The 27,520-nt window shown below is 41.9% G+C and overlaps 2 protein-coding genes across 9 annotated transcripts in view; both read left to right on the plus strand.

Moving 5' to 3' along the window:
- gigyf2 (GRB10 interacting GYF protein 2) overlaps positions 1 to 12,689 on the plus strand; it is a 61,555-nt gene extending 48,866 nt beyond the window's left edge. For 6 of the 8 annotated variants that reach the window (XM_088611358.1, XM_088611379.1, XM_088611389.1 and 3 more), the window contains exons 21-30: positions 1,066 to 1,224; positions 3,322 to 3,672; positions 5,182 to 5,304; positions 5,658 to 5,870; positions 6,558 to 6,614; positions 6,942 to 7,150; positions 7,635 to 7,789; positions 9,280 to 9,458; positions 10,000 to 10,150; positions 11,766 to 12,689. In XM_088611358.1, coding sequence (XP_088467484.1) covers positions 1,066 to 1,224; positions 3,322 to 3,672; positions 5,182 to 5,304; positions 5,658 to 5,870; positions 6,558 to 6,614; positions 6,942 to 7,150; positions 7,635 to 7,789; positions 9,280 to 9,458; positions 10,000 to 10,150; positions 11,766 to 11,833 — 1,665 coding nt within the window. In that variant the 3' untranslated portion in view covers positions 11,834 to 12,689. The remainder of the gene's footprint in view (positions 1 to 1,065; positions 1,225 to 3,321; positions 3,673 to 5,181; positions 5,305 to 5,657; positions 5,871 to 6,557; positions 6,615 to 6,941; positions 7,151 to 7,634; positions 7,790 to 9,279; positions 9,459 to 9,999; positions 10,151 to 11,765) is intronic. The other 2 variants (XM_088611409.1, XM_088611421.1) reach the window with 1 other exon arrangement.
- A 3,994-nt stretch (positions 12,690 to 16,683) lies between these two features.
- Positions 16,684 to 27,218, plus strand: snorc (secondary ossification center associated regulator of chondrocyte maturation). The gene is made up of 4 exons (XM_088611452.1): positions 16,684 to 17,545; positions 17,685 to 17,822; positions 25,581 to 25,751; positions 26,816 to 27,218. The coding sequence occupies exons 2-4, from the start codon at positions 17,750 to 17,752 to the stop codon at positions 26,923 to 26,925; spliced, it is 354 nt and encodes a 117-aa protein (XP_088467578.1). The 5' UTR covers positions 16,684 to 17,545; positions 17,685 to 17,749; the 3' UTR covers positions 26,926 to 27,218.
- The last annotated feature ends 302 nt before the right edge of the window (positions 27,219 to 27,520 follow it).

Here is a 27,520-nt window from a genome sequence, read left to right on the forward strand (position 1 = left end):
CCATTGAAACACTTTATCTTCGTCAACAAACTTTATGATTGGTCGGTCTTAGTCTTTTAGACTTTGGTCCCCTTTCTTCGCAGACCTCTGTGTTCTTGGGTTAATTATTGGAGTGAGACATGTTAAATCTCAGGAATCCGCAAATTCGGTGGAAATTCATAATACTTCATTCTTACGCAATAGTTATTTTATATTCAACATTTACACTCGCCACCTCCCAGATCTTATTCCTTCAAATGCTTTGAGTGTAATGGTTAACTATGAATAAAAGTAACTGAATAAATATTTTTGAAAACACAAAGGACAGAAAGAAAGATGTGAAGTTCAGGACTCTGTTTAGCCCAGGCTAAAGAGTTTGACATAGTTGAAAGGTAATCTATGAATTGGATTTACATAAATTGTGGACCAGTTTTAAATATGGCATAATATAGTTACTGCCAAACTTACCTAGAGGTTTGTTTATAACAACAAAATAACACTTGGGACATGCTTGAGCACCAGTTAACCAGTGAACTTTATTTAGAACTACACAACCATTATATTATTCATGTGAGGTTTACGAGAAAATGTTTTCATGTCTTAATTGTCCATTTTAAATTTGGATGTTTTTCATGTGATTTAGGCTTCGAAATAAAACATGTAAACATTTTCATATGAAAACCAGCATTCTCTCCTGGCCAGATGAATGCACTTCTTTCATGTCATCCTATAGACTGCTGATTTATCATACGAGCATAAGAAAGGTCACAAACAGTTCAAGACATCTTGCTCATTCGAAAGCCATTTCTCTAAGGATTACTGGGGATCACCTTCAACAGTGTAGTTGGTAGTTTGTTCTCGACACAAATCAATACCAGGTCTTGCAACTGTTATTTCGTTTTGAGTGTTAATCACCTCACCGATTCTAACTCTTCTAAAAATTAAAAAATGAATGCACAGGTTTTTCATGCAACCCAAGATGATCATGTTTGAGTTGCTGCTTCTGGATTTAATCTGCTTTTATCTAACAGGATGTATTTATTGATTAGTTCAAATAAAAATGTCCATGTGTCGCTGTACTTGCAGGAAGAAGCTCTGCGCAGGCAGAGGGAGCAGGAGGCAGCTCTGCGCAGGCAGAGAGAGGAGGAGGAGAGGCAGCAGCAAGAGGAGGCGCTGCGGAGACTGGAAGAGAGAAGGAGAGAGGAGGAGGAAAGACGACAAAGGGAAGAGCTGCTCCGCAAACAGGTGGGTGACCACTCCAGCGCCCTGCCTCACCTTACACCCAGTCGTGACCTCAATGGCCATTCTCTTAGGAATTCCCAAGCCCTGTGGCCTCTGTGTGCAGCCGTAATCACAAGGTTATGAGATATGCACAGCTTGTCCAGCTCCACCTGTTTCTTCCTGCAGGATTCCCTTCGACAGATTGTGATGAGGGTAATGGTGTGTGATACTTCTCAGTAGGATTGAGATCTGGGGATTGTTTAGGCCAGGCAAGGTAATGAAAAGTAGTGTCTTGCTTCTCCTGGCAACCACACAATACCATATACTCAAGTGCTTTTAGGGATTTTATCTTACATTTTCACAGCCTAGGTTTTAAAATGCTAAATGCCAAACATTTTACCTTACCTACCTCCCAGAATCTCACTTTTCCACACTTATTGAGCTGCCTTCTATAATGTGGTAGACATAGCAATAAAATAACTTTGAGGAAAAATGCTAAAATATTGAAAAGGGAACTTTAAAGATAATGACAGCAGCTTTATCACCCTGCATCTCACAACTGGCAACCCACTGAAGCTAAGCAGGCGTGAGCCTGGTCAGTACCTGGATAGGAGACCCCCTGGGAAACTAGGGTTGCTGCTGGAAGGGGTGTTTGTGAGACCAGTAGGGAGCACTCACCCTGGAGTCTGTGTGGGTCCTAATGCCCCAGTATAGTGCAGTATAGTGATGGGGACCAGGGATATTGAAAAAAGGAGCTGTCCTTCAGATGAGATGTAAAACCAAGGTCCTGACTATCTGTGGTCATTAAAAATCCCAGGGTGTTTCTCAAAAAGAGTAGGGGTGTTACCCCGGCGTTCTGACCAAATTTCCCATTGGCCCTTACCAATCATGGCCTCCTAATAATCCCCATCTATGAATTGGCTTGATCACTCTGTTCTCCCCCCTACTGATAGCTGATGTGTGGTGAGTGTACTGGCGCACTATGGCTGCTGTCACATCATCCAGGTGGATGCTTCACATTGGTGGTGGTGGAGAGGAGTTCCCATTACCTTTAAAGCGCTTTTAGTGGAGTGTCCAGAAAAGTGCTATATAAGTGTAAGTGTATAAGTGTAATTATTAATTAAAATTATTATTAACTTGTGCTGCAAGTATGAAATCAATGAGATTGTCCACAGGCATCGGTTAGGCTGACAGTGTGAAGGCAAGGTTCTTTGTGACTGTGCAATGAAGTGGCACTTTCCAAGAAAACGATGAGTGGTGAAATTTGTGAGAACTCCAGTATAAATACTATTGGAGTTACTTTCTCCCCAAACACTAGCAAGTGTTTGGGGAGAAAGGTGGAATATACAATATTATTTCAAAAAGCCATTTAAAAATGTTTTTCACATTTAAAAGTGTTTCCTGAGTCAACATTATATTTGTACGTGAATTGATGCTACTCTTTTTTGCAAAAATGGAATGAATGTGTGTATTCAATAAAAGTAAAAACCCACATTGCTATGATAGTAGGATCTGTGGCTTTTTGAGTAGGCCTTAGGCTATGGCATTGGCCCAGTGTGTGAATCAGTAGTGCTGCCAAAGATATAAACTATGAACCACACCATTGTATGGCCTGGAATAGCTTGCTTTGTCAGACTTCTTTGGTGCATCTTTTTTCAAAAGCAGGGACAGCACAGAGCCCTGGTCTGCCAGTCTTTTCTTTCATCTGAGAAAATAAGGTTTTAAATCATGTGAATGTGAATTTGCTCGATGTGTCAAAACCATAAAGCTGCAAAGTAACCTCAAGAATATCATTGTGACCAAGTAGAATAGAAGACTCAACATTTTTCAATGCCATGACCAGAACCTTCTGTCCCAGCTTAACTTTGTGGCACTGACCTCGGGAAAATGTGATCACTTTCTCAGGTTGATGTACTCTGAATCAATGCGGTTCGAAGTAGGACTAATAAACACTCTGACTTGTTTGTTAGGAAGATGTTTAGTTCTGAAGAATTATGTCGCGGGCTGTTGAGGGAAACAATAAAAAGGGGAGCCCTGTTTGATACTGGGTGTGTAGCAAACTTCGAGTGTGTTGGGGGGACCCACTTCAGTGTGCCTGTTGGATTTATGTCATTGTGACAGGAGGAGGAACAGAGGAAGAAGGAGGAAGAGGCAGCCCGCTGGCAGAGGGAAGAGCTGGAAGCTTTGCAGAGGATGGAGGAGCAGAAGAGGCAGGAGGAGGAGGCAGCCAGGCAGCGGCAAGAAGAGCAGGAGAGAAAACGCAAAGAACTGGAGCTGCAGAGGCAGAGGGAGGCCGAGCTGCAGAGGCAGAGGGAGGCCGAGCTGCAGCGGCAGAAGGAGGCCGAGCTGCAGCGGCAGAAGGAGGCCGAAACACAGAGGCAGAAGGAGCTCCAGCGACAGAGGCAACAGCAGCAAGAGGCTTTGCGGAGGCTGCAGCAGCAACAGCAACAGCAGCAGCTGGCACAGATGAAGGTACACAGCTTACCTCCCTTGCTTCTGAACACCTGGATGGCTGTTTTCTTTTCGTGGTTATTTGAAGGGTTTACCCATGAGGGTAATACCCCCAAAACTTTAAATCTGCCTGTGAAACGAAGCTCATTCTTAAAATCTTGATCTCCTGGGGGCTCCTGAGTGGGTTTATCAGTAAAGGCACATGCCTGCATTAAGACTGTGATCCAGGGATTAGTCTGGGAAGCGCATAATTGGTTGAGTGACACCTAGGAGTTTAACACCCCTCGTTCTCAGTCCTTCATGACACAGTGACACCTGCGACTTCTGAGTTGCACAGTCTGGGACACGTCAAAAAAGATAAATGACGAAGGGACATGGGTTGGAGTTTTCCTACACTTCCTCATTTTTTCCCGGGTGTTTTTGCATAGTAGGCAGCCTTCAGCTAAATCATGAAAAACTCAATTGACAAATCCAATTTTTGTTGTAGTTTAACAAAAAAATTGGAAGTTGATTTCTGCATCGAAAAGCAATTGCTTATGGGATTGTATATATTCTTGGTATTTAAATTTCACAATTAATGGGTAAAACAAAAAAAATCTGTGCACTCCATACCCATTAAGTTTTCTGCTTTGTGTTTGTGTTGATTCATTGAGAAAGTTTACATAGTAATTTTTAATCAGATGTTCTCAAACTATATTTTCTGTAAGTACTGTTTCTTTTTTTGTGATATCGATCATGATCAGAAATTATAAATATAATGATTGTGCAATAAATTGAAAAGCACTTGAGTAAAGATTTTTTTTTCCTATTTGTGCTTTTTAAACATTTCAAGTACATTTATGACTTGGTAGGTTTTAAGCGAGTAGGTTCTTTGGTGCCGACAAAGACAATATTGTCGTATTAAATTAGCCAGCAGCCATATCGCTCTGCAACTCACAACTGGCAACCCACTGAAGCTAAGCAGGTGTGAGCCTGGTCAGTACCTGGATGGGAGACCTCCTGGGAAAAACCTGGGAAAGGTTGCTGCTGGAAGAAGTGTTAGTGGGGACCAGAGGGGGCACTCACCCTGCGGTCCATGTGGGTCCTACTGCCCCAGTATAGTGACGGGGACACTATACTGTGAACGGATGCCGTCCTTTGGATGGGACGTAAAACCAAGGTCCTGACTCTCTGTGGTCATTAAGAATCCCAGGGTGTTTCTCACAAAGAGTAACCCCGGCGTCCTGGCCAAATTTCCCATTGGCCTTTACCAATCATGGCCTCCTAATAATCCCCATCTATGAATTGGCTTCATTACTCTGCTCTCCTCCCCACTGATAGCTGATTTGTGGTGAGCGTTCTGGCTCAATATGGCTGCCGTCGCATCGTGGTGGAGGGGAGTCCCCATTACCTTAAAAGCGCTTTGAGTGAAGTGTCCAGAAAAGCACTATATAAGTGTAAGCAATTATTATTATTAATTAAATGAAATGCAAAACTGGAAATGGGTTATTTTTCATACTTTTATTACACACTTCTTTTCATCTCTATCAGCTCCCTTCATCCTCTAAGTGGGGCCAGCAGTCGTCTTCTGTATTGTCCCAAACCCAGAACACCCTGTCACTGGCTGAGATCCAGAAACTGGAAGAAGAAAGGGAACGTCAGTCCCGAGAGGAGGTAAAATAAATTTCTGGGGCTTTTCTTGAAATATAACAGCACTTTTAACTTTCTTTCATGGGCTCTAATCTTCCAAATAAGCCACTGATGATTGGTACCGTTTGGGGAATATTAGTTTTATACTAGATTACTAATATCTTTTAGAAGTGAAGTTTGATTTCTATATATAAAATGTGTGCTGTAGGTTTGAGGGTAACTTTGTGATGATGCTTGTAGGTGAAGATTGAGTGACTCCACACAGCTGAAATGATAATGATGAGAGCCTTTGTGTGTGATTCTGAGCTGCATGCAAGTGTGATTATATTCATGTATTAGTCCACTGGTCATCTTCACTTGGCACTGATATTCCACAGCAGAGACGTCAGCAACAGGAGCTAATGAAGGTCCTACAGCAGCAGCAACAGCAGCAACAGCAGGCAAAGCTCTCTGGTTGGGGTAATGTACCTAAGCAGCCAGCAGCCACAAAGTCCCTGCTAGAGATCCAACAGGAGGAGGCCAGGCAGATGCAGAAGCAGCAGCAGCAGCACCAGCAGGTGTCCCAGCAGAACAAAGCCCAGAACAGAGCAGTGAGTTCACTTTGCTCCTTTATTTGGAGTTTTTATTTTTTCTCTACAGACTAGGTTCCTTGTTCCACCCGACAATCCACACATATGTTTTACTGCAATTGTGTTGTTCTTCTCTGACTGTGCTATCTTAATAAATTTGATTTCCAAGAACACCAGATTAACCCAGAAAATGTTTTTTGGCCTCACAATGGTAAAACTACATGATATAGTATCTCAGATACAAGAAAATAATGTTTTATAAGCATCCCAAAAACTTGTCTATCCCATAAAAAAACTATCCCAGCTGTATTTTGAAATAATTGGCATATTCAATTAATTATTTAATCATTTGTCAGATGCTGCAATCCAAGGCCAAATATTGCCTTGAATTCAGTCTCTTAACTCGCTAATGCACAAAGTGCTTCTATGGAGGGGATTCCTGTCTGAGATGGCCGTTTGTGGAGTTATACTTAGCTTTTTTTTTTTAGGAATTCAGGTTGTCTCTGGCCTCTCTTTCTAAACCTCATTCTTTCCAATTAGTGCTGAAGAGGGGCTTGGAACCAGTTCCTCTACCTGCTGACTAAACAGCGGGATTCCTGGTACTAAAAGCAAGGGGGGATGGAAAAATAATTGCCTTAATGAACACAGGAGCAGTTGTTTGGTTTTTCTGTAATTTTACTATTTTTCTTTTTCAAACCTTGTCCTTAGTTGGAGGGTCAGCTGTGTAACCTGCATTCTTCCACTGGAGCCAAGGTTACCCCACAGGTCAGACACATCTGACTTGCTCTGGTTTTGATGAAAGTTTCATTTACTTAGCAGATGAGACTTCTGTGCCCAGTTCTTAAAGAAACATGTAACAAATTCAGGCATAGTAAGACCTGGCATTAGTGTCTTCGTTAATACAATTTAGTAAATCTGTAGCATTGACACAGATTAAGATTCTGGGCAGCAGTGGGGAATGGCGTCTTCCCCACCCTGTTCCCTAAACATGACTGGCACTCTGCTTAGCTCCGTGATTCGTCTGCTTTGCCAGCTGATGAATGTTTCATTTTTTCCCTTTTTGTTTTCCTGGCCCTTTCCCTGATGCTGCAGCATTCCAATATGCAGAGCAGCCTCAGTAACTCGGTGTGGGGCTCCATCAGCAATAGCGCCTCCCAGTGGACGTCTGACATGAGCAGCATCTGGGGCAGCTCTGACAACAAGAACTCCAACATGGGCTTCTGGGATGAGGCCGTGAAGGAGACACCGACCCCGGCACGCAACACCACAGCCAAGAACAACAAGAGCAATGCCAACCTGAGGTGAGACGTCTCAGCTCGTGCCCTGATCTTAAGACGGAAGGCTTTGATTCTTTCCAGGGAGCCCTGCTTTTTGCTTGCGTTTGAAAGTGAAGCTGGGCTGTGAATTCAGATGAGTTCTGTGAAAACTGCTGATAAACGGTACAGTTTAGAGTACAATCTTGAATGTTTTTACTGGATTGGGTCTCATTTATTGTAGAATAATTGGGTTAGTTGAAGATCACCGTTTATCTTTAGTTTATCTTTATATTTCTTATGTCTTGGAAAGGATGATACAGTGCCCAAAAAATCCACTTCACCCACTAAGTGGTCTGCTAGAATTTGACTTCAATAACAAGCCTTTAGAATACTGTATGTATGGTGCGCTATGGCTGTAGTGCAAAGTCACTAGCTCATGGCATTTGCGTCCTCAGTACTGGGTCCTTGAAGTCTTGGATTTGTGTGGGTCCTGATCACAGCTGATGCCCCTCCTCCTTTGCCCATACAGTAACTCGTTCGGAGGGAGTGGGCGGGCCAGCAAGAAGGTGGACGAGGAGGAGAAGCTGCTGAAGCTCTTCCAGGGGGTGACCAAGAGTCAAGACAGCTTCACCCAGTGGTGCGAGCAGATGCTGCATACTCTCAACACCGCCAACAATCTAGATGGTGAGAGCCCACTGGACACACTACCTGTCCAGGTTTCAGCACCCAGGCAGACCATCTTTTCTAATGGTTGTATTTGGAGGTCTCTCAAACGTTCCCTCTAATTCTTTTGCACACACAATGAACTGAAGTGTCTCGTGAGCACAAAGTCAGTGCTGTAAGCATCTTAGAGTATTAACTTGAGTGCTGTGTTAAATGTCTAATACTTGGTCCCAACAAAATCTAAATAAACTTTACAGGAATATTTGATTAATTTATAACTTTTTTCTCCAGTGGCATTATACTTATTCTTCGACATCCCATACCGTTAATAAGAACTAGGTATTCAAATTCAGTTAATGCAGTAATGTTTGCTTGGAGTCGTTTAGCTTGTTTTGGACTTGTAGAACATAATGTTACTTTCTAATGCTTATTGCATTTTTAGAACAAATGACCAAACAACACAACACCATAGAATACTTTATTCAGAGCCTAAATTACAGAAATGAGGCTTAATCATTTATGAAGCTACAAGAAAAGAAATTAATATTGTAAAATAATATCAAATTGATAGTTTTGTCTTGGTACTTTTTGTTGTTCCACATGGGACGATAAAATTATGACAGTTTATTAATTGAATTAAGTGAATTAATTTTAATTTTGCTATGAATTACTATTTCTTAACACCACACACTAAGTGTATCAACTTAATAATCAGTGGAATTTATAATGGAAAACAGGAATATAACATCACATTTAATTTCCTGTTCTAGAGGTAATTTGCATTCACAGATGAAAACATAATATATACATTATTGAAACCTAAAAACATACAATAGTATGCATCACTGTGGAAGACAGTATGCAGTCTTCCAGTAGATAAATCCAGAATGTATCATTATTAGTCTCATGCATTTCAGGAAAGTCAAATTAATAAAGGCGTCTCAATGAAACAAAATAAAATACACACAGCTCTCAAATCTTCACACCTAATTTGTGAGAGCCGTCTGTTTTTATTGAATTTGATGAGTTCCGGTTGCTTGATATTTACTGTGTCACATTCAACTTGAGCTTTCTTGTTCCTCCCTTCAATCTATGATCTCTGGGATTGGAACAGAATGATTTCCTTCTTTGACTCGCTTGGCTTGATGCTTGATTTCTCTCGCTGAGCTGAAAGGCTCCATGAATCAAATGAACAAATCGTCTGGGGATTCATGAATGTATTAATTTGACTCTGATTTGCTCAAAGAAATTGTTCTCGAACTGAACAGTTGTGCACAGCAGCACCTTTTTGGCGATTGTTGATTAGTTTGATCAGTATGTTTGCAGAAATAATTATTGTAAGTGACTGTTACCATCAATAGAGAAATGTATGATATGCGATTTCAGGGTTGTGGCCTGTGGCACTTCATGTGGAACCTTGCTGCTTAGCCCTTTACAGCACTCCAGTATAAAAGGGAGCCGTGGAGCATTGGAGATTCAGGACAGATGTCCGTCTGTTTCTCTCTCTGCAGTTCCTACGTTTGTTTCCTTCCTGAAAGAGGTGGACTCTCCTTATGAGGTCCATGACTACGTCAGAGCCTACCTCGGAGACACACCTGAAGCCAAGGATTTCGCCAAGCACTTCCTAGAGCGCCGTGCCAAACAGAAAGCCAATCAGCAGCAGCAACAGCGCCAACTACAGCAGCAGCAGCAGCAGCAGGTGAGAATGTCCAGGACTGATCCCCTCATGGGTCCTGGAGACAGACAGAGTTGGGGGCAGAACAAGGGTGGGGTGTCTGGTTGCTGTTGACAAAGGCAAGATTAGCTAGTGAAGCTTAATAGGTGGCTAAATCTGACCGAGAAAGAGATGGAGACTTTTCATTGGCTTTAGCAATTCTTTGCATAGTAGGGGCTGGGTTATGATGTTCAAAGGCCATCACCAGTGGCAAAAAAAGGTTTCTGATTAGTTTCTTAAAACCACATGTGTTGCTCAATTCCTTTAACACTGGGAGGTGCAGCAATAGAGCTTACACCCGATAAGAAAGTACAACAATGTTAAAAGACGGTTTTATCAATGAGGCTAGAGTGGTAAATTCCTCTCTGAAGTGTAGAAAAGGAACACGTTTTTGGCTGTGGAATTAACCTTTTTTTACTTTCACGATGGAATTAGCATATACTACTTTATGGGTTTCCTCCTGTGACAAGAATGCCCTGTTTTTCCCACTGATACACTGATATTTGCCAATGACTCTCAGGATTCTGTCTGGGGAGTGAATCAAGCTGGGATGCAGTCAGTCTTTCAGACGAATCACACCGTTCTCCAGCAGTCCAACTTTGAAACAGTACAATCTGGGAAGAAAAAGAAAAAGCAGAAGATGGTGCGAGCTGACCCCAGCCTGCTAGGTAAGGATTCGTGGGGGACAGGGGGGTTTAACTCATGGATTCTCTCCCAGGAGAGTGTTGATCATGCAGCACTGTCTTCACTTATAAGTTACCTTTCTGGGGGGTAACTATAGCAGTATATTTAGCAGTTGTTGTAGTGGAAAAGACTGATGAATGAAATTGGGGATCATGATCACTTAATCTATTCTCCATTTTTAGTAAATGCAAATATATTTGGACTTAAGTTCAGCAATCTGTGAACATTAGCTTTCATTTCGACAAGCCAGTGAAAGGAGCTCCTGTGAGTTGCTTGTATTGATGACAAGCATCTGGCAGTGATTTTTAGAAGGTCATCTGTCAAGTATTATATGCTCTCTAATGAAATTATTTATATCTAATACCATTGACCACGATTTCATTTTACTCCATTAGTAAACTGTGATCATATGTAGCATGTTCAATTAAGCTATTTATTGCTTTAGTTATTAAAACAGCTTGAAAAAGCTCCCTTTATATAATCAGTCAATTTAATGTACAGTTCCTTGGGAAATTATTCAGACCCTTCATATAATGTTTCATTTTGTCATATGTACACGTTTTTTAAACTTGATATTTCATTTAAAACATGAATGCTCAAGCTGAAGACTTCTAAGGGTAAGAAGTTAAAAGTAAATGTCAGCAGAAACTGAAGAGGAAAAAAAACAATTAAATTAATTGCATAAGTAATGTAGAAACATTAAAATGTCAGAGTCTGGGTGTTGGTGAAAGAGCTGTTTATTCGTATGCATACGGGAGAGCAGCTTGTAAAACATCCGAAAGATGTTGCTCAGCGCTTTTTATACACAGTAACAGACAAACTTTCTACCTTAAACATAGATTACCTAATCCCTAAAATGAATTATCAGTTTTCAGTCAAACTTAAATAGCAGAAAACAACTCCTTATTGTGACTTTCGTTATTGCTTACATTTGCAAAACAAGACTTTCTACTTCTCTTTTTACTATATTTAAGACATGGGCTGTACTTTTCCACTGACCTGTAGATGTCCCCTGGTATGCTTCCATTTGCCAGGGTTATAAGCAGTTAGGAAACTAAAAGATAAGCAGTTTGTTAGTTTTTATAAAATGTATAACATTCCTTCAGTAACCAGACCCATTTTTGGTAGTAACACCTTTTCATTTCAAATTCATTGTGCTAGCAACTAGTTGTTTGTATATTCATACTGATAATCCCGCAATTATTGATAGGAAAAAAACTGTAAGATGAGTTTAATGAATAATATGTTTATTATTATTATTATTATTGTTATTATTATTATTATTATTATTATTATTATGTGGCTACCTTATAATTGTTAGTGCTAATGAAATTGTCCCATCTTGAGCCAAAACTGCTCTAGTGAAATTCTTGGAAGCACATTTTAAAGGGACCACGGTCTAACATCAGTTGTACATCAGAAGTCCTTGCAAGTTCAAGAGTAAGCTTCAAAACACCTTTGGATGCTTCACTTGCAATATCTGACCTGCTGTTAATCATATTTCAGACACTTTGCTTTCTCGAGAGGGAACCATGTATGTTTTGCAAGATGATTGGTGATTTCCCCTAACTTGTGCCCGTTTTGCTCTCTTTTCCCTAGGTTTTTCTGTAAATGCATCCTCAGAACGGTTGAATATGGGTGAAATCGAAACCGTAGAGGATTATTGAGGAGCACTGGACTGCTGCCTACCTGCTGACCATTTCCGGTTTTTGTCCCCACTATCACACGTTCAGCTGCAGCTCCCTTTCTATTTGAAGCTAATTTGAGACAGATCCAGCCTCCAGCCAGCCAGAGCTGACACTCTCCGCTTCAGACAGCGGCCAAGTGAAAAAGAGAAACAGGAACCTAAGGCCGCAACTGGGTTTGGCGGTGTGATGCAAAGCTGCAGGCGGGAACCCAGAGGATCTCGATTCTGATTTCTAACTGTGCCTCCCAGCAACTGCAGTAACACTGGAAGCATTCTCTCTGTTACTGGTGGTGATTCAGCCTTTGGCTGAACACCCCTAGAAAAAGAGCTGGGAATAAGCTGGCATCTTATTTGGACAATTCACGGAAAAAGAAATAGGTTCTTTAACAGACATTGGAAATTACCCATTATATTTATTGAAAGCTGTTGATCTGCCCTGTTTTTGTTTGTTTTTTTAATTCTCCTTCCCTCTCCTGCCACTTGTTTCAAGGGAGACTGTAACTGTGTGATTAAGGATGTCCTGTTTTAAGGGCGTGTTCAAACAGATCCAAGTAGCTAACCATTTCTTGTAAAATACTAGCCTGTTAAAAGAATAAACTTTAAATTCTGCAACTGTATTATAAAATAAGAAAAGTATGGGCTGATGGAGCATTTTTTATTTTTCTTATTTTTGGAGGGAATCTCGTGGTAGGCCATTTTACAGCAGTTCTCTGCCATTGTATAAATATACTCCCATTGTAGGCATGGGTGTGTGCAATTGTATCAATAATTGTTAATTTTCTATCCGCAAATATTTATTTTCCAAAATGGAATAAATGATTCATTTTGGAAGACAATCTGAATATGGTGTAAATAACGTGTTTTGGAATCGTGTAAAGTTCGTTTTCGCGGTAGATGTGTTTCTTCCTCATGATGAAGCATGGAAATGAAAGTAATGTGTTTGGACTCACGCACAGCATTACGGTTTTTAACATTTTAACCTTTAAACAGATCACAGTCTAGACCTGAGGTCTAGAGGTAGTACTACATTCCCATTTTGATTTAATAATGTATAGCATGAATATCTCCCTGTAGTCTTCCCACATGTCCACAGCCTTACAGAATCCAGTAGCCCTATATTTAGAACTGTACTCTTTTAATTAAGCCATCCTCTCACAGAACACAGGCTTTTTGTGTTTTCTTACAAATGTATATATTGTTCCCTTCATGTCGGTGCAGATTGCTTTGATACTTGTGGGTGTTAATGCCATTCCAGGTCTGTGGTCATGAGACAAGGGTGTGGGTTCTAGCTGTCTGGAGCCATGACAATCCTGGTGTCCGCACCTGAGACAAGACAGCTATGCATGACTGTCTTTGTCATCCTGTTGACAGTTTTCATTGTGCCTGGTTTAAATTACTGACACTTCAGAGACATCACATGTGGATGGTGTAGAGAGAAAGAATATATATTTAAAAAAACTATCTTGATACTCTTTCATCAATACAGTACATCTTTGAGGTTATAAATTATAGTCACAAGTTCTACAGACCTCGCGTCAGGTGTCTAGTGTGTCCTGCACAGACCTACCTGCTGAGCTGGCTCACTGTCCATAATACAGTACTGCGTTTCTCCTGCTAGCTCCTTGTCAAGTCGACTGCATTGGTAAGTGTTGATTTCTGCTGGCCCATGTCCTCCCAAACTGTCCCACTGGTGTTTAATCAGATCAACTTCATATTTATAGCGATCAAATTCGTAAATCCTAACGGGGCGATCCCCCACGTCCAAGTAGGCTGTCTAGATCAGTGGTTGTGAAAACGGCTCTTGGAGACAAAGCATGCCAGCATAGAAATGCTTTGACCTGCACCTTGAAAATGTAAAACATTAAATGGTCAGTCATGACAGTGGGCAAAGTGAAGGAGTTTGGGAGAGCTTTGCTTTTTTGTATTCATTGAATTGTAAAATACAAAAAGCAAATGTAAAACATTAGACCTTTTGATTGTCTTTCCTACACAACATATTAATGTCAAATACAGAGCCAACATATAAGGCCAAAAAAGATACAAGCTTTCTTATAACCATTTCTTGAATAACTTCTGAAATAGTCCTTTGTTTCTATACATTTATTTTAAAAGAACTAGATAGAAGTCATTCTTGCCTTTTCATCAAGATTCATATCGGTATTCTTTGGAACCCTGGATTTTTTCTTCTGATTTAATATTTTTGATTATATGCATATTTTAAAAGGCACTCATAAGGCATTAACTAAATGCTAGGCTAACAATGTTCATAGTGTGTAAAGTTAGTTTAAAACCGTCGCTAAACAGAAATGCACAACTCAAAAAAAACTTAGTTGAAAGTTCTAAGAATTTCTTTATTAACATGCAATTAGGCTTTTTTTTTTTAAGGTGTACATACAAAGTTTGCTTTAGGGAACAGATGCCTGCATTGCAGTCCTAAATTACAGACCCACCTGATGGCAGCCAGGTATTTGTGTGCCATTCAGGGACTCTGCCTCTCCTGGCTCATTTGGCAGTTCTGATATGGAGTTATTACCCCTAGCTGACTCAGGTGGCTGGTGGCTGTGGTTACTGCCTGTGTGCAGGCGACACTGTTCTAGCCTAAAGATGATCAATACGTGAACTCTAAAGCTCTGACATGTTCTTGGACTGACATCCTTGCAGCCAGCGTTCCTGGAGGTCCCACTTGGTATCCCTCAGGCAGGGTGTTATGGCAATCCTAATGTCTGCAGCTGAACACGTAAGCATTTTGTGTCCAATACGGATGTTTTCATATGCAGTATGATCATCCTTGATTATTTTTATTCAGGTTGTATACATAGGCAAAACAGTTGAGCAAAAACCGCTTGTAAATTCTGAAAACTAGCGAAGAGTGACTGCTCCCTCGTCCCTGAATGAGTTAGGCCATGGTGTTACTGCAGGACACAGTGCTGGTGATGCCTATGCGAGGGAGTGAATAGTCTATCGGAACAGGCAGTGGCAGGAGATTCATTGATTTGCACTGCATTGTCCTCAGGATAACAATGGCAGATCTGGGTCCTGAACTGTACAAAACCTGCTTGTATTGTATCTGGGTTACCAAGCCTCTGTAGGCATGTGGTATTTCATTTATTTTTCTTAAATGTAGGCAGCTCCACAGCTAAATGACTGCATTACCGCTATTAAATTGTCGAATTCCTTTCAAAGGGAACAAAGCTGTGGACAGCTACAGCAGGAGCTAACTAAGTTAGTTTGCACAAACTAAGCAAATTGAAACTGAGTGATGTTCACCAAAAATAATTTTGTTTTTATGACACGAGGTTTTATTTATCAATAGTCTCGCAAGGAGGAAAAGGTATTCATCCCAGTTTCTTCAATGTGGGTTTCCTTGATTGCATCAGTGCACTTTCTAATGTTTTCCAGGAGGCCATCTGGGTGCACCTTTCTTTCTTCATCATGCTGGAGGGGGTGAAGCCTGGAACCTTTTTCCTTGGATGTTGAATTTTCAAAGCAACTCCTTCCAAATCGAGTCTGGCAGTTAAGGACTGTTGACATCAGCTGCTTTGTGTGTCTTCAGAAACTCGGGTCCCGTTTTTGCTGTGTGTTAGGAGAGGGGATTGAGGAAGGAGTAGTGCCTGGTTTTGGGTGTCTTCTCTTCTGGGGCTTTTCAGTGTGGAGCTTTCTATTCCTGTTTAGAATGGAAAAATGCTTTTCATTTCAAGTCTTATATGAGGGGTAAAGAAGATTGAAAAAATCTTTGTACAGTCATCTTTCATGGTTGCCCAGTGAGTTAAAGTATGAGGTATTAGTTCTTGATGTGTTGATGCCTTGTGCTTTGCTGATTTTTCAGCCTTTCACAGCTGACGACATATTCAGGATGAGCTTTTGATCCAGTGGGATCATCGCTTGGTGCGAGACTCCAGTGTTCAGTGAAGTGCAGGCAAACCTGTCATCACCTGCTGGACTGTAGCCGTCATAAAACATCCCCTGTGAACCTGAAGATCACAGGATTTTCTCTGAGAAATTCAGCTCTTGGTTTAAGTCATTTTTATATTCACCAAAACATTCTCCAATATCTGCAATTTCCTCTTCATCAGTATCCAGACAACTGCTTACTGTTCAGCACAATACAGCCTTCAGCACAATAGTGCTCCAACTTTCCTAATGCAAAGCAGCATTCTGTCTATATATGATAGATAGAGCTGGCCATTCCAGGAGCAGCTACTGTGTCCCGAGGATAACTAATAACATAGGAAAAGGTATTATTATTATTATTATTATTATTATTATTATTATTATTATTATTATTATTATTATTATGGGAAGTCATTCAGCCCATTTAGCCTGTTGGGTCTTTAATAGCTGATCCAGCTGTTTCTTGAAGGAAGTCAGGGTATTGTTTTCCACAGCACGGCTGGGTAGCTTGTTCCACACTCCCACATCTTTCACCTGGGATGTGTATTATCCACCTGTTCCCTCTGTTACATCTTTCACTGAAGAAGTCCACTGAGTTGACTTTGTCAGCGCTTTGAGTATTTTGAATACTCTCATTTTTAGTATTTGAGTATTTTGTCCTCTCATTCTTCACTGTTCAAGTCTAAAAAGGTTCTGTTCCTTCAGCCTGTCAGGGTAGGACATTCCTTTATGTTACATGCGGTCTCTTCTCTGGACTGATTCCAAAGCAGAATATCTTTACAAGATCAAAATCATACACAATATTCTAAACAAAAGTTTGGTTCATTTTTGGTGCTTCTCCTGGAATTGCCTTTTCTGCTTTGCTTAAAAAAATAAGGCAGGGGTGGTAGACATCTGCTATATCCAGAATGTTAAAAGCAGGAGGCATTGCATTGCCTTTGCAGGTTACCAGCTGTGACCGTGCAGTGTCCCAGAGCCCACCCCACGTCTCCCTGTCTCGTCAGAGCTTGCAAGTGGCACCACAGCCATTCTGGTGCTGAGACCCTGCTGAGAACAGTCAGGACTATTAACAGCTTTGAACAGTTTGTTAACGCTGTTCTAATCTTGGCAATTTGCAATCCGATTTCGAGAGCCCTAGACTTGTGGGGCTGCCCGCAGTGGGGTACACGCTCAGAAAAATGTTGAATTGTTCTGTCTTGTAACTTCTGCTTTCAGACATTTTTTTTAAAATTCTTGTATCGGAACAAACATGCATCCAGACTACCCGGCCATAGCACAGTCAAAACTTTATTTGCTTTGAAAAGTTGATCTCACGTTGATTTTTGGTTTGGGGGGGAAAAAAGGCAATTTTTTGTTTCTCTAAGGGTTTTGTGAAGTTGCCTTTTAACTCAAGATTCTTTTCTTGTTTATAAAGCTTTAAATATCATCGGCTTAGCTTGCGTAATTAACTGGAGGCGGCAACTTGCTGCCATATACTGAATATTTTAGTCTGCTCCATTTTGTGCTTGGTACTCTGTCCTAGGTCTAATAGCAGCATGGTCTCTCTATCACGGTAGCTCATTTTAACGAGGCAGGTCTGGGTATTGGTTGTTTTTAACTCTGTGCCCTGGGAGGGACGCCTGGCCATCCCTGGGCTCTTCAGGATAGTGCCTCTGTGCTGTGGGCCAGCTCTGTTCCAGGACAGGGAACAGTTAACCTCCCTCTCTGGGTCACCAGTGAGGAGGGGCGCAGGGGGCAGGCTGGTTCTCTCACAGGCCAGCTCCTGGTCGACCGTTCCTGAGTGCGTGTCCGAAGGTTTCAGGTGGGTGGGCAGTCAGAGGTCCTGACAAAGTCGGTATTGTACAGCCAGTGGCCCCCCTCCAGCCATCTACAGTACTGCTCCCTCCCTCTTCTTTCCTCCCGCTCTCTCTCTTTCCTCTCCTTCTCTCCTTCCTTCTCAGGACAGCTTCTCTTTAACCAGTGCGCCCAGAGTGGCGGAGATCCCCGCAGCCTTCACAGAGGAAAGATGACTCCAAGAAGAAGCCCGAGGCTCTTCCTTCTCCTCCTCCTGGGCCTGTGGACAGCAGCGGCGAGGACAGGTAGGGCTCAGGTGTCCGGGTCGGGCGCGGAGCTGATTTTAGGTTCTTGGTGTAGATGAAGGAGTTAGGGCTTCACATAGTTTCTCCACGACCAGCCTGCCCCATCCGAACTACGGGTAGGAAATACAACATTCACATTTTTTGAGGAAGTAATGGAACACATTCTGGTGAACTGACATTAAATAAAGGGGCTGAAGATAAACACAAAACATCTCAGGAGGAGCTTTTCAGCTCCCTGCCCCGTAAACAAAGCTGAAAGATTTAATCTAAACCCCATTTTCTAGGTCACTTACAGGCTTACAAGATGCAAAAAACTAAAAAGTGTCGATCGAGTACAGGGCTGTGGCTCAACAGAATATTCTCAAGTTTCTCCTGCGATGTCCTGAACAAACCTGACTTCATGGAGGTTCAAAGCTATTACTATAAATACGTGTTTAGAGAGCACACTGGATTTATATGTACCTGTAATTCTTAAATTTATCCTCTCTGTATCATGCATGCTTGAACTGTTCCTAGAAGAAACGGTACCTTTGTTTCTTGCAACTGGTTAACTTCAGAAGCTCCACTGCTTAAAGTCTGGCTTCACATGAGTTATTTTCCAAGTTATTTGCTCAACACATTCTGACCCTACATGTGGAAATTGCAGTGCACCTCTACCAAAGATGTTTCTTTCCCAACAGAACTGGTGAGAGGCATTTTTCTTGCTGGAGGGATAAAGCTTTTCGAAAAACTCCCTCCTTTCCCCTCTGCATCTGCTGTAGCCAGAATCAGGGTGTATCAGAGCTGCTTCAGTAGGGAGTTTCATTACAACGCTTCCTTGCACAGATAAATCAAACCATGTCAGAGAAGAGCGCCAAAAGGCGGAGAAAGAAAGTGAGGCCTGAAGCAAAATGTTGTTGCACTATCCAGAACTCCAGGATTTTCAAAGGGCTCAATTTTAAAAATTGTCGAGTGCCTCAGAGTGCATCAGAAGATGGAAATGTAAGGCTCAAACCCTGCGCCCATAATGAAGATGCTGTTTCTCAGTGACTTCAGTCTAGCAGCCCCACGTTGAACAGCCAATCGCTTTAAAGCAAGTACTCCCGGCCTAAGACAGCCGTCTTCTGTGCTGGAAACCAACATGAAGCACTTTTCCCCCCCAGAGTTTGTTAACCAGAAAATAGTTATCAGATAGTGGTCATGGAAATTCCAGAAGAATAGGTTAATGTGTTAAAGGAGTTAGTGCGGATATTCTATATATTAATTGCACTTAATTGTAATTAAACATCCTGTGTAAATCAATAGCCAAGTTAGAAGCCAACATCGGTCATCTTAAGATTCGATAAACAGTTAAAACAACACAGTAAAACAGGGCAGATCATTGAATTTTTATTTCTATGTGTTACACAAGGCACACTTTAGAAAACTTAGTCTTCTCTCTTTTAAATTGTTCTCCACCACATCTTGGATTTATGACAGAGGTGTTGAAGGAGTTCAATTTAGTGCATGTTTTTATTTGCTGTGTTTGTAGTTTTAATTGTAGTCTGATTCAGATCACTGATGAAGAGCTCAGTCTTGAAAATCCTGATCCCGTAGTGTAGAGGAACATAAGATTAAATGAATTGAAATATGTGGGAGGTAAAAATTCACTGATAAAAATAGTGACTTGCAAACATAGATCACAGTAAGATTTTACATGCTTTCCATTTAAACCAATTTTAAAGTTTTTTTTACTTGGATCTACAGCTAGGTCATGTATCTTAAGTCGGGTTGAATTTTTTTTAGAGTTTATTGCTAACTTACTAAAGTTTCTTATACAGTAGGTTAACTTAAAATGATTTAACAATGAGATAAATGTTAAGAACCTTTCTGATTTTGCAAGTTCCTTGCTTTATGTCATTGGATTGTGCTATAAGCAGCACTTGTTTCGTGTGTTTCAACACTGCGGTAAGAGGTGCATCTCCAGATAAAATCCCTTTATTCTGTGAAATGAATAGAGCTTGTGATCTAGCAGCTCATGCCTCCTGTAAAATGACTTAGCCTTTTACAGGCGAATTACCTTGAAGGAATTTTCATTGTCAGATGTGTTACTCAAGAATCAGTCAGATTTCAACCGTCACAGATGTCCTGGTTTGTAAAGGGCTGGTATCTTACACAGAGACACCCCCTGCTGGCGGCACCAAGTGCCACGGAGTCTGCACTGCCGTACGTCTGGGTCTGAGCCAGTACAGCCTTGGGTGGTGAAATAACCGTAATAATTTCTCAGAAAACTTTAGAAAAAAGCTTGTGTTCTGTATGCCCTCATTTAGAAAGAGAGTGAAGACGGCCCCTCTGGCCACGATCTGCCATGCCAATCCATCAGCAGGGGCGTGTCAGGTTGAGCTGAGGACACAGAGTGAGGCAGCCCTCTGGGCCTTTGCACAGGACTGTTCTGCTACGTTCCTCTGCCTTCCTGAGCTCCACTCCCAGTGCTGTGTGTAAAATCCTTGGCGTGTTAACACCTCCAGCATAGGAGGAGATGGAAAAATGAGACCACTCCTGAGCCTTAGTTGGTGTCCTTTAAAGCAGTCTAGTATATACTATAGGCTTTAATACGCCTGATACTCAAGAACTTTTGATGGCATCTGTACACACGCAAAGTCATCTGGACACGTAGGAATTTATGCTTGTTTCATGGGTACTGGAAGTCCAATGTGTGTAATTCTGTTGTATCTGCACTATGGTTGTAACCGAATAGGTCAATGAGGGAAACAACTGTGTGAGACAAGGTGAGACAAACAGGTGAAACTAAATCTGAGTTCCACTCAGAGTTTCATAACCCTTTCTTCAGCAAAAATAAAAGCTGCTTGGCTTGTTTGCCTTCATCTGTATGTGTCTATGTTGCTGTTTGAGAGGGCCTTCCAGGAAATGTGCTCATCGCTGTTTTTGTCGGTTTTCTAATGTAAACATGAATGTCTGTAAGAGGACCTTTATGTAAGAAACAAGCAGGTTTGGCATAATTTCGAAAGAAAAGTTTCCTACCACAAGGAATCTTTTCACAGAGATGGCTCAAGGATGTTTAAGTACCTGTCGGATCATTGTGCCTCTTCTAGACTATAATAGTAGGGTTTAATCCCTTTATGTTAAGAAATAAAGCGGGTAAAAACAGGCAGTTTGTGTGATATTCTCGGAGAGATGAGCATGAGAATATTCCTTCTGTGATGAGTGGTTAAAGTCTTATCTCCTTTGTGTCTCATTATGTGCCCAAGTGTCCTTCTCCTAAACATGACATTTAGGGTAACTAAAAAGGATGTTCTGATGTATAAAAATGCATGTGTTTATAGCACAGTGGAAATTATACATTGTATCTGGATTGCCGTACAAGTAAATGTACTTCAAAATATCGGCATGTTGCACAGTGACGTCTCACATCCCTTAATATTGTTTAGGGAAAATGGCAGGTATTTATATTCTTCAATCCACAGCCACTTCATCCTATTGCAGTGAGACCGAGCCTATACCGGCAGGCACAGGGTGCGAGGTGGGACTACACCCCTCAGCGGACACCAGTCCATCATGGGGCAAATACACACATACAGAGACAATTTGGGGGCACCAATTATTCTAGCCACTATGTGTTTTGGACACAGGAATAACATGCAAACTCCACACAATAGGCGCACTAGTCAGGACCTGATCTGGCACCCTGGAATCTAGCGCTGTGGAGACCGCAGAGCTGACTACTGTGGGCCAAGACAGCAGCAAAATGTTTCAGAGCGGGTCTGGTGAAAAAGGGAGAAATGACTTCACCTGCTGAATTAAGGAAGATTACATTTTGCAAGCCCCAGGTGGAATTCAACCAGCACACCTAGCAAAAAAATACATCCTTTCATGACTAGGATATCAGGACCTCTGTTTAATTAATCTGAAGAATGACACCTCCTACAGCAAAGTGTTTTCTGTTCCCTTCATTGTGTTGCTTTGGAAATTCTAGCCCAGGGAGAGATCGCCACCTACTGGTCCATGAACACCACTTACACCAGCAATATAATTGCAGGTCTCCCATCACAGGCCAAACCGTGCTTAGATTCTAGGATTTGAGGAGATCAGACTCCAAGACAGTAATGCTGCTGCTTTATGTTTAAGGCACAGCTATTGATTTTTGCACCATCACAGGTGTGTCCATTTTGGTCACAAAATCTGCATTTTCTCTAATAGCAAGACAACTGGAGGGGCCAATTTGAGGGATAGACCCAACAGAACAACGTTTACTGAGCAGGGTCATTACCACAAAGCTTTTCACTTTAAGCCTGCAAACATCAGGTTCCATCTAGAGCTGGCGAGAAAGAACTGGGGAGTCACAAGATGTTTGAAATGCAGAGGGCTGAAGCAGCGAGGCGGCGAGGGAGATGAAACCAGACCAGGACCAACAATACTCACGCAGCCTGAGGCGGTTACTTTAAGTGCTGTCAGGGCGGGGGTGGGGTGGAGAACAAAAATAAACAGAAAAAAAACGTTAACACGGCTTTCATAAACAAGTTTGTTTAACATTTAATGCCATCACAGAATCTGTGGTCCTCAGAGTCTGGACATTCTGGCTTCCTCGGCCGGACAAGCTCTCCTTTGTGCCCGACGAGAGAAGGCCCCATTGATGGAGGGCCTGGCAGGTGACCAGGCAGCCCTGCTTGTGGCTTGCTTCAGTACAGGAAGGCTGCACTCCAGAAAGTCAGCAGCCAGCCTTGCGCTCTGTGTTAAAAATACTCAATTCGGGCAGCGAGTCAAGCTGAATCGATATATCAGGGAAGACTTTATTTTCAGGAACCGCTGTAAGGAACGTGTCGACCAGGAATCTTCCAATAATAAGTGTGGATGAACACGACCAAGGAAAGCTTTGTGCGCGCTGCTGCCTAATTAGATTCAGCAACTAAGAAACGTTTTCCAAATCATCGTCATGCGAGGTGCCAGCTGCTTGTTAACTGTGCTTTTACTGTCTTCTCGGTCTCTGCAGTGAGACGCCTGGTTTTCTTGGCAGTTTGTCTTTCACAGGTGCTTTCTGATCTCCCCCCCCCCCCCCCTTCAGCCTTTCCGATTGAATTGGGTTCAGCTCTATCCCGGACATGCACTGAACACCGAGTGTGCAAAACAGCCCCTGGGACAGGTGGCATTTTACTACTGTAGCTCCCTGGCTGAAACGTGGTTTCTGTAAAACTGACAGGAGCCATTAACTTGGCAGTGTGCTGAGGCAGTGGAAGGGAGCAGATATTACACCTGCAGTACCTTTTGTATTCTCTTTCAAAGGTGTGAATACCATATACTCTTACACACTGATATCCACCACCAAACAGGCTAAATTTTGAGACCCTAATTTTCTTGCAAGAACATGAAGTTTCCAAACAACAGGAGGCCATCCAGTCCATCTAGCCCCTTTGGTAGTTACTAGTTAATTCACCCCAGGATCTCATCCAGCTGTTTCTTGAAACCAGCCTGGGTATCAGCTTCAACAACATGGCTGGGTAGCTTGTTCCACACTCCCATAACCTTTTGTGTAAGGAAGTGCTTCCTATTCTCATTTTTAAATGCAGTTCCACATAGTTTTCCGCCTAGGACCTCTGGTTTCCACTTCACCATTTATCCTGAAGATGTCCACACTTGTATCAGGTTCCCCCTTAATATTCCCTGTTCAAGGCTAAAAGGGTTCAGTTCCTTCAGCCTGTCTGGGTAGTCTCTTATGCTCCACATGCTCTAATCTGGACTCCAGAGCACAAATAATTTATGCCTTACTACTATGTTATACAATTTTACCATTACATCCCTTGATTTAAATACTACTCTTTAAACTATATATTCTACCACATTGTTTACCTTTTTAATTTCTGCCCCACTTTGTCTGGAAGTGCGACAAGGTGTTTGCCCAGCTGTGAATTTTATCTAAATCTTTTTAAAATGTACTTGCTGCTTTTGCAGTGTTTGCTAATCCTTCTAATTGAGTAGTCTACAAGCACGACTAGTTTATTAACTACAGCAAAATCTAGATTGTTGATTTTATTTAGGGTGATAAATAAGGCGTTTGGTGATTTATATGTATTCTCTGTTTTCTATTTAATAACCAGTTCTTCAAACCAGACAGTCTTGTTTCCCTGAATACCTACTGCCTGCAATTGGAGAATTGACCATTTTTTTAGGAACTTTGTCAAAAGCCTCCTGAAGATCTAAATACACTGTATCACTGAATACACGGGCCCTACCACTCTGTATTCACACCTCTGCATGACCGTTTGCTTCAGGCACTGCAGGATGCACAGTATGCATATGCTCTCTTTGCTTAATTTGTAGCATTTGTTAGTCTTCTACATCGTTCATTTTAAGTTGAACTGTTCATTAACTTTATGTTCATTTTCAAGTATGCACCCTTGTACGGTGAACTTTTCAGTGTGGTGTTAGAATACAGGACGTCAGGGCTGTTTTCACTGTAACTGCTGTGCATTTCAACACATTACATATAAACTGTGTGTACGTGTTAGCCAGAGCTTACTGTAACACTACATTCTGGGAGATCCACTAACGCGACTGCTGTGATAGAATAGTGCAACACCCTACTCTGAATTTAAAAGTTGCAACTTTGGAATAAAATTGGTTTATTGAGTGATTCTGTTCTTAGGTTTGTGAGTATATATTTTTAAACCACCCCGTTCTTTAACACTGAACATTGTACCTCGGGTTGAATCAGTTTTAATTTAAAAGTGAGTAAATATTTTACACTTAGTGATATCTTTGAACATGCAAAGAGATCCCATTATCACTTTACCTATAGCTGACCACAGATGACACCAATGGAACATTAGTTATTGTTTTAAAACTAAAAGATATTATACATCTTTGTCAACCAAATCCTGGAAAGTGTAACCGTCAGCTGCACTCTCACAAGAGTGCCAGAAGAGTTCTGAAAGCCTCAGTACAGTAGTCATTAGAAAAGACAAGATCTAGACATTCAATCCATTACAGGTCTGCCATTTTCCTCCACGCCTACCGTTTCTATTACAGCACTGAAGTAAATTTACAAAGGTTTGCAGTGTGGTTTGGCAGTTTAGTCTGTTTACTACTTATGGTTTATGATCTTCTCTCACAAAGTTCCTCCTTGTATTCTTGTACTCTGTCTTCTGACTTTAAAATTTGTAAAAGTTCAGGATTACTGGAGCAGTTGCTTATTACAACCAAGTCCCTTTCTGTCTAGAATCCCCAGAATCAGTGTAATAGGTCTTCTCTGGGCTTTTCTGTCTTTGTAGTGATATACAGACAAAAATGCGGACATTTGCTCTACCCTTTACACTTTCTTCTTCGGAAAGCAGTCCTCTCTGCTTCGGGATGTGTGTAAGGAATCTGACCAGGAGACGTGAGAGAGAGGGAAAGTAACCTGTAATCGGCACTTAACAGCTTTCTCTCACAAAGAGTCCCTTTCACAACAGCCCTTCCACACGAGCATAAGCAAACTAGAGAAAAAATAAATCTTTCACAACTTCATCAAAGAGGAATGGTGAAAAAATTGGAAATTCCTTTTGAAGAGCAAATGAACTATCGTGGTAGCCAGTAGGGCTATCTTAATTTACATTGTAAATGTAGGATTCTTTTCCGTCAATGTATGATCCCCTCATCAAAGCAAGGTTGGTGCTGAACCCAGCTTGCCAAGTAGTAATGTTAGTCTGTGGATAGATTGAGCTTCCTGTCAGGGACACTCGCTGTGTGTTCAATGTGTAATCTTCCACTCCGCAGTTTTCAGTATCGCTGGGGTTGGTGTTTTCCCAGAAACGGCCGCTGACCCTGCCCCCACGCCGCAAAGCGAGAGCCAGGAGACGTGCTCGGGAGGGGGCAGCTATGATGTCACTACCAGGGACCCCCCTCATGACCTCACAGACAACACCTTCACCTTCGAGTATGAAGACACCACCCACTCTCAGCCTATGGACCGCGGAGATGGTAAGCATTCCTTCTAGGTATCCCTCTCTGTAAAGGCCACCAGGGTTATTGTTCCTTCAAAAATTAATTTGAAACAAAATTCATGAGTCATAGAGAAAGTCTCATGCAGCCTCTTGACAAAGTATAGACATGAGTAACAGTTCTTTTGTCCCATAATGCCTTCTTCCTGCCCCACATGGCCCTGTGGCAGCTCTTTGCCTCTTGCAGCCTAGTGGGGTGGTTTCAGCTTGTTACCTTCTTGGATACAGGAGTCTCACAGCACTGTAGGGATTGTCCGATGCTCTAAAAGGGATGTGAAAGGTTTCAAGCTCTCTTTTCAGGCAGTCTCACACAGTGTATTTGGTATGTTTTTCACTGTTACACAAGACTTTGTGTAGCCACCTACTGTACTTCTGATCCTTATCTGAGGCCTTTACATGAGAGAGGTTTGTGTCCTGACATCGCTCAGAAGTGTAAAAATAATAAAAGGTAAAGACTTCTCACGCTTGCCGTACTACTGTAGGTGCTCCTCGTCTCTAGATGTCTCTCACAGCCGAGTTGGAATTGTTGTATACAATGATACAACAAAGGTATCACATGATGCCTGGGTTAGAAAGAAACAAGCTGCTCCTCGGCTAACCACATGTATCCCGCTGCGTTATTTTAAAAAGCAGTCCATTCCTGAGATAGTTGTACTGGCTGGGAATAAAGATTTATTTCAACTTCACGTGTCATTCAAAACGATTTAAATTGGATTAACCTCGGCGGCAAGACTGAGCTCTAAAACACTCAGATGAATATATGTTTGCAAAGAACCAGAACGTTTCAAAGGAAAAGGGAGCAAGGCGGAAATCTGATATTTAATGCGTGATTCTGAACTTGTCTCTTGCTTCGGGTACAGTAGGGCTGTGTCTACCTTTTGCACAGCTTTGAGCCTTCTAGCTATGATGATTAAGTAATTAGCGGAAACAAAGTTGTTTTCCCTGTTCTAAAAGCAGTAATGTTAGTTATGAAGTGGATTTGGAGACTCCGAGCTTTCGGATACGTCTGGCTGAACGGTTTCTCTATGCGTCTGTCTTGTGCAGGTGTGCTGGGTCCTGGGGCCATAGCCGCTATAGTAATCGCAGTGATCCTGGGGGCTTCTGTGCTCATCGCCCTTGTCGTCATCACGCTCAAGAGATTCACCACCGCCTAGAGCTGACAGCCGGGCTCCCTCCCGCTTCAGTCCGGGCGGCTAGCACGCAGTCCGGTCCGCCCTGCACGGGAGTCCCTTTCCCTAGTCCGCTCCTTCACTCCGGACACTAGCACTAGCACAAGCTCCAGGCTGCGGATGAGCGCGTTCGTCCAGGACCACGGTTTGTTCCCCATTTCCACAGCACCACGGGAAAGAAGACGCTTGTCGTTTCCAAATAAGATCGTCGTGGGTCTCCGGCATTCCGAGTGCCCTACCACAACGGTTGTTCGCAATGTCATATCATATAGCTCTAATTTTTAAAAAAAAAGGACATTTCTTATTTTGTATTTTTATATATAAAACAGAAGCCAAGAGGAGCCTTCTAATCAGTCTAATCTGTTGATGTATCAAAAGCCTGTTTGGTCGACTCCTCTAGAATCATGCTTCCAATTTGATTTTAATTTTATATAATTTAATAATGACTATTAATTTATACAGTTTACAATATTTTATTTTGAGCATTTCTGCTTTTGTTGAGGGAGTAAATGAGTAGCCATCGATGTCATTTTGAAACCAATGTTTTGGACCCGGCAGTGGGGAAGCTCATGATGTAAGC

Source organism: Lepisosteus platostomus, chromosome 2 (assembly GCF_059453375.1).
Source record: "Lepisosteus platostomus isolate fLepPlt1 chromosome 2, fLepPlt1.hap1, whole genome shotgun sequence".
In the NCBI taxonomy this organism is placed as follows: domain Eukaryota; kingdom Metazoa; phylum Chordata; class Actinopteri; order Semionotiformes; family Lepisosteidae; genus Lepisosteus; species Lepisosteus platostomus.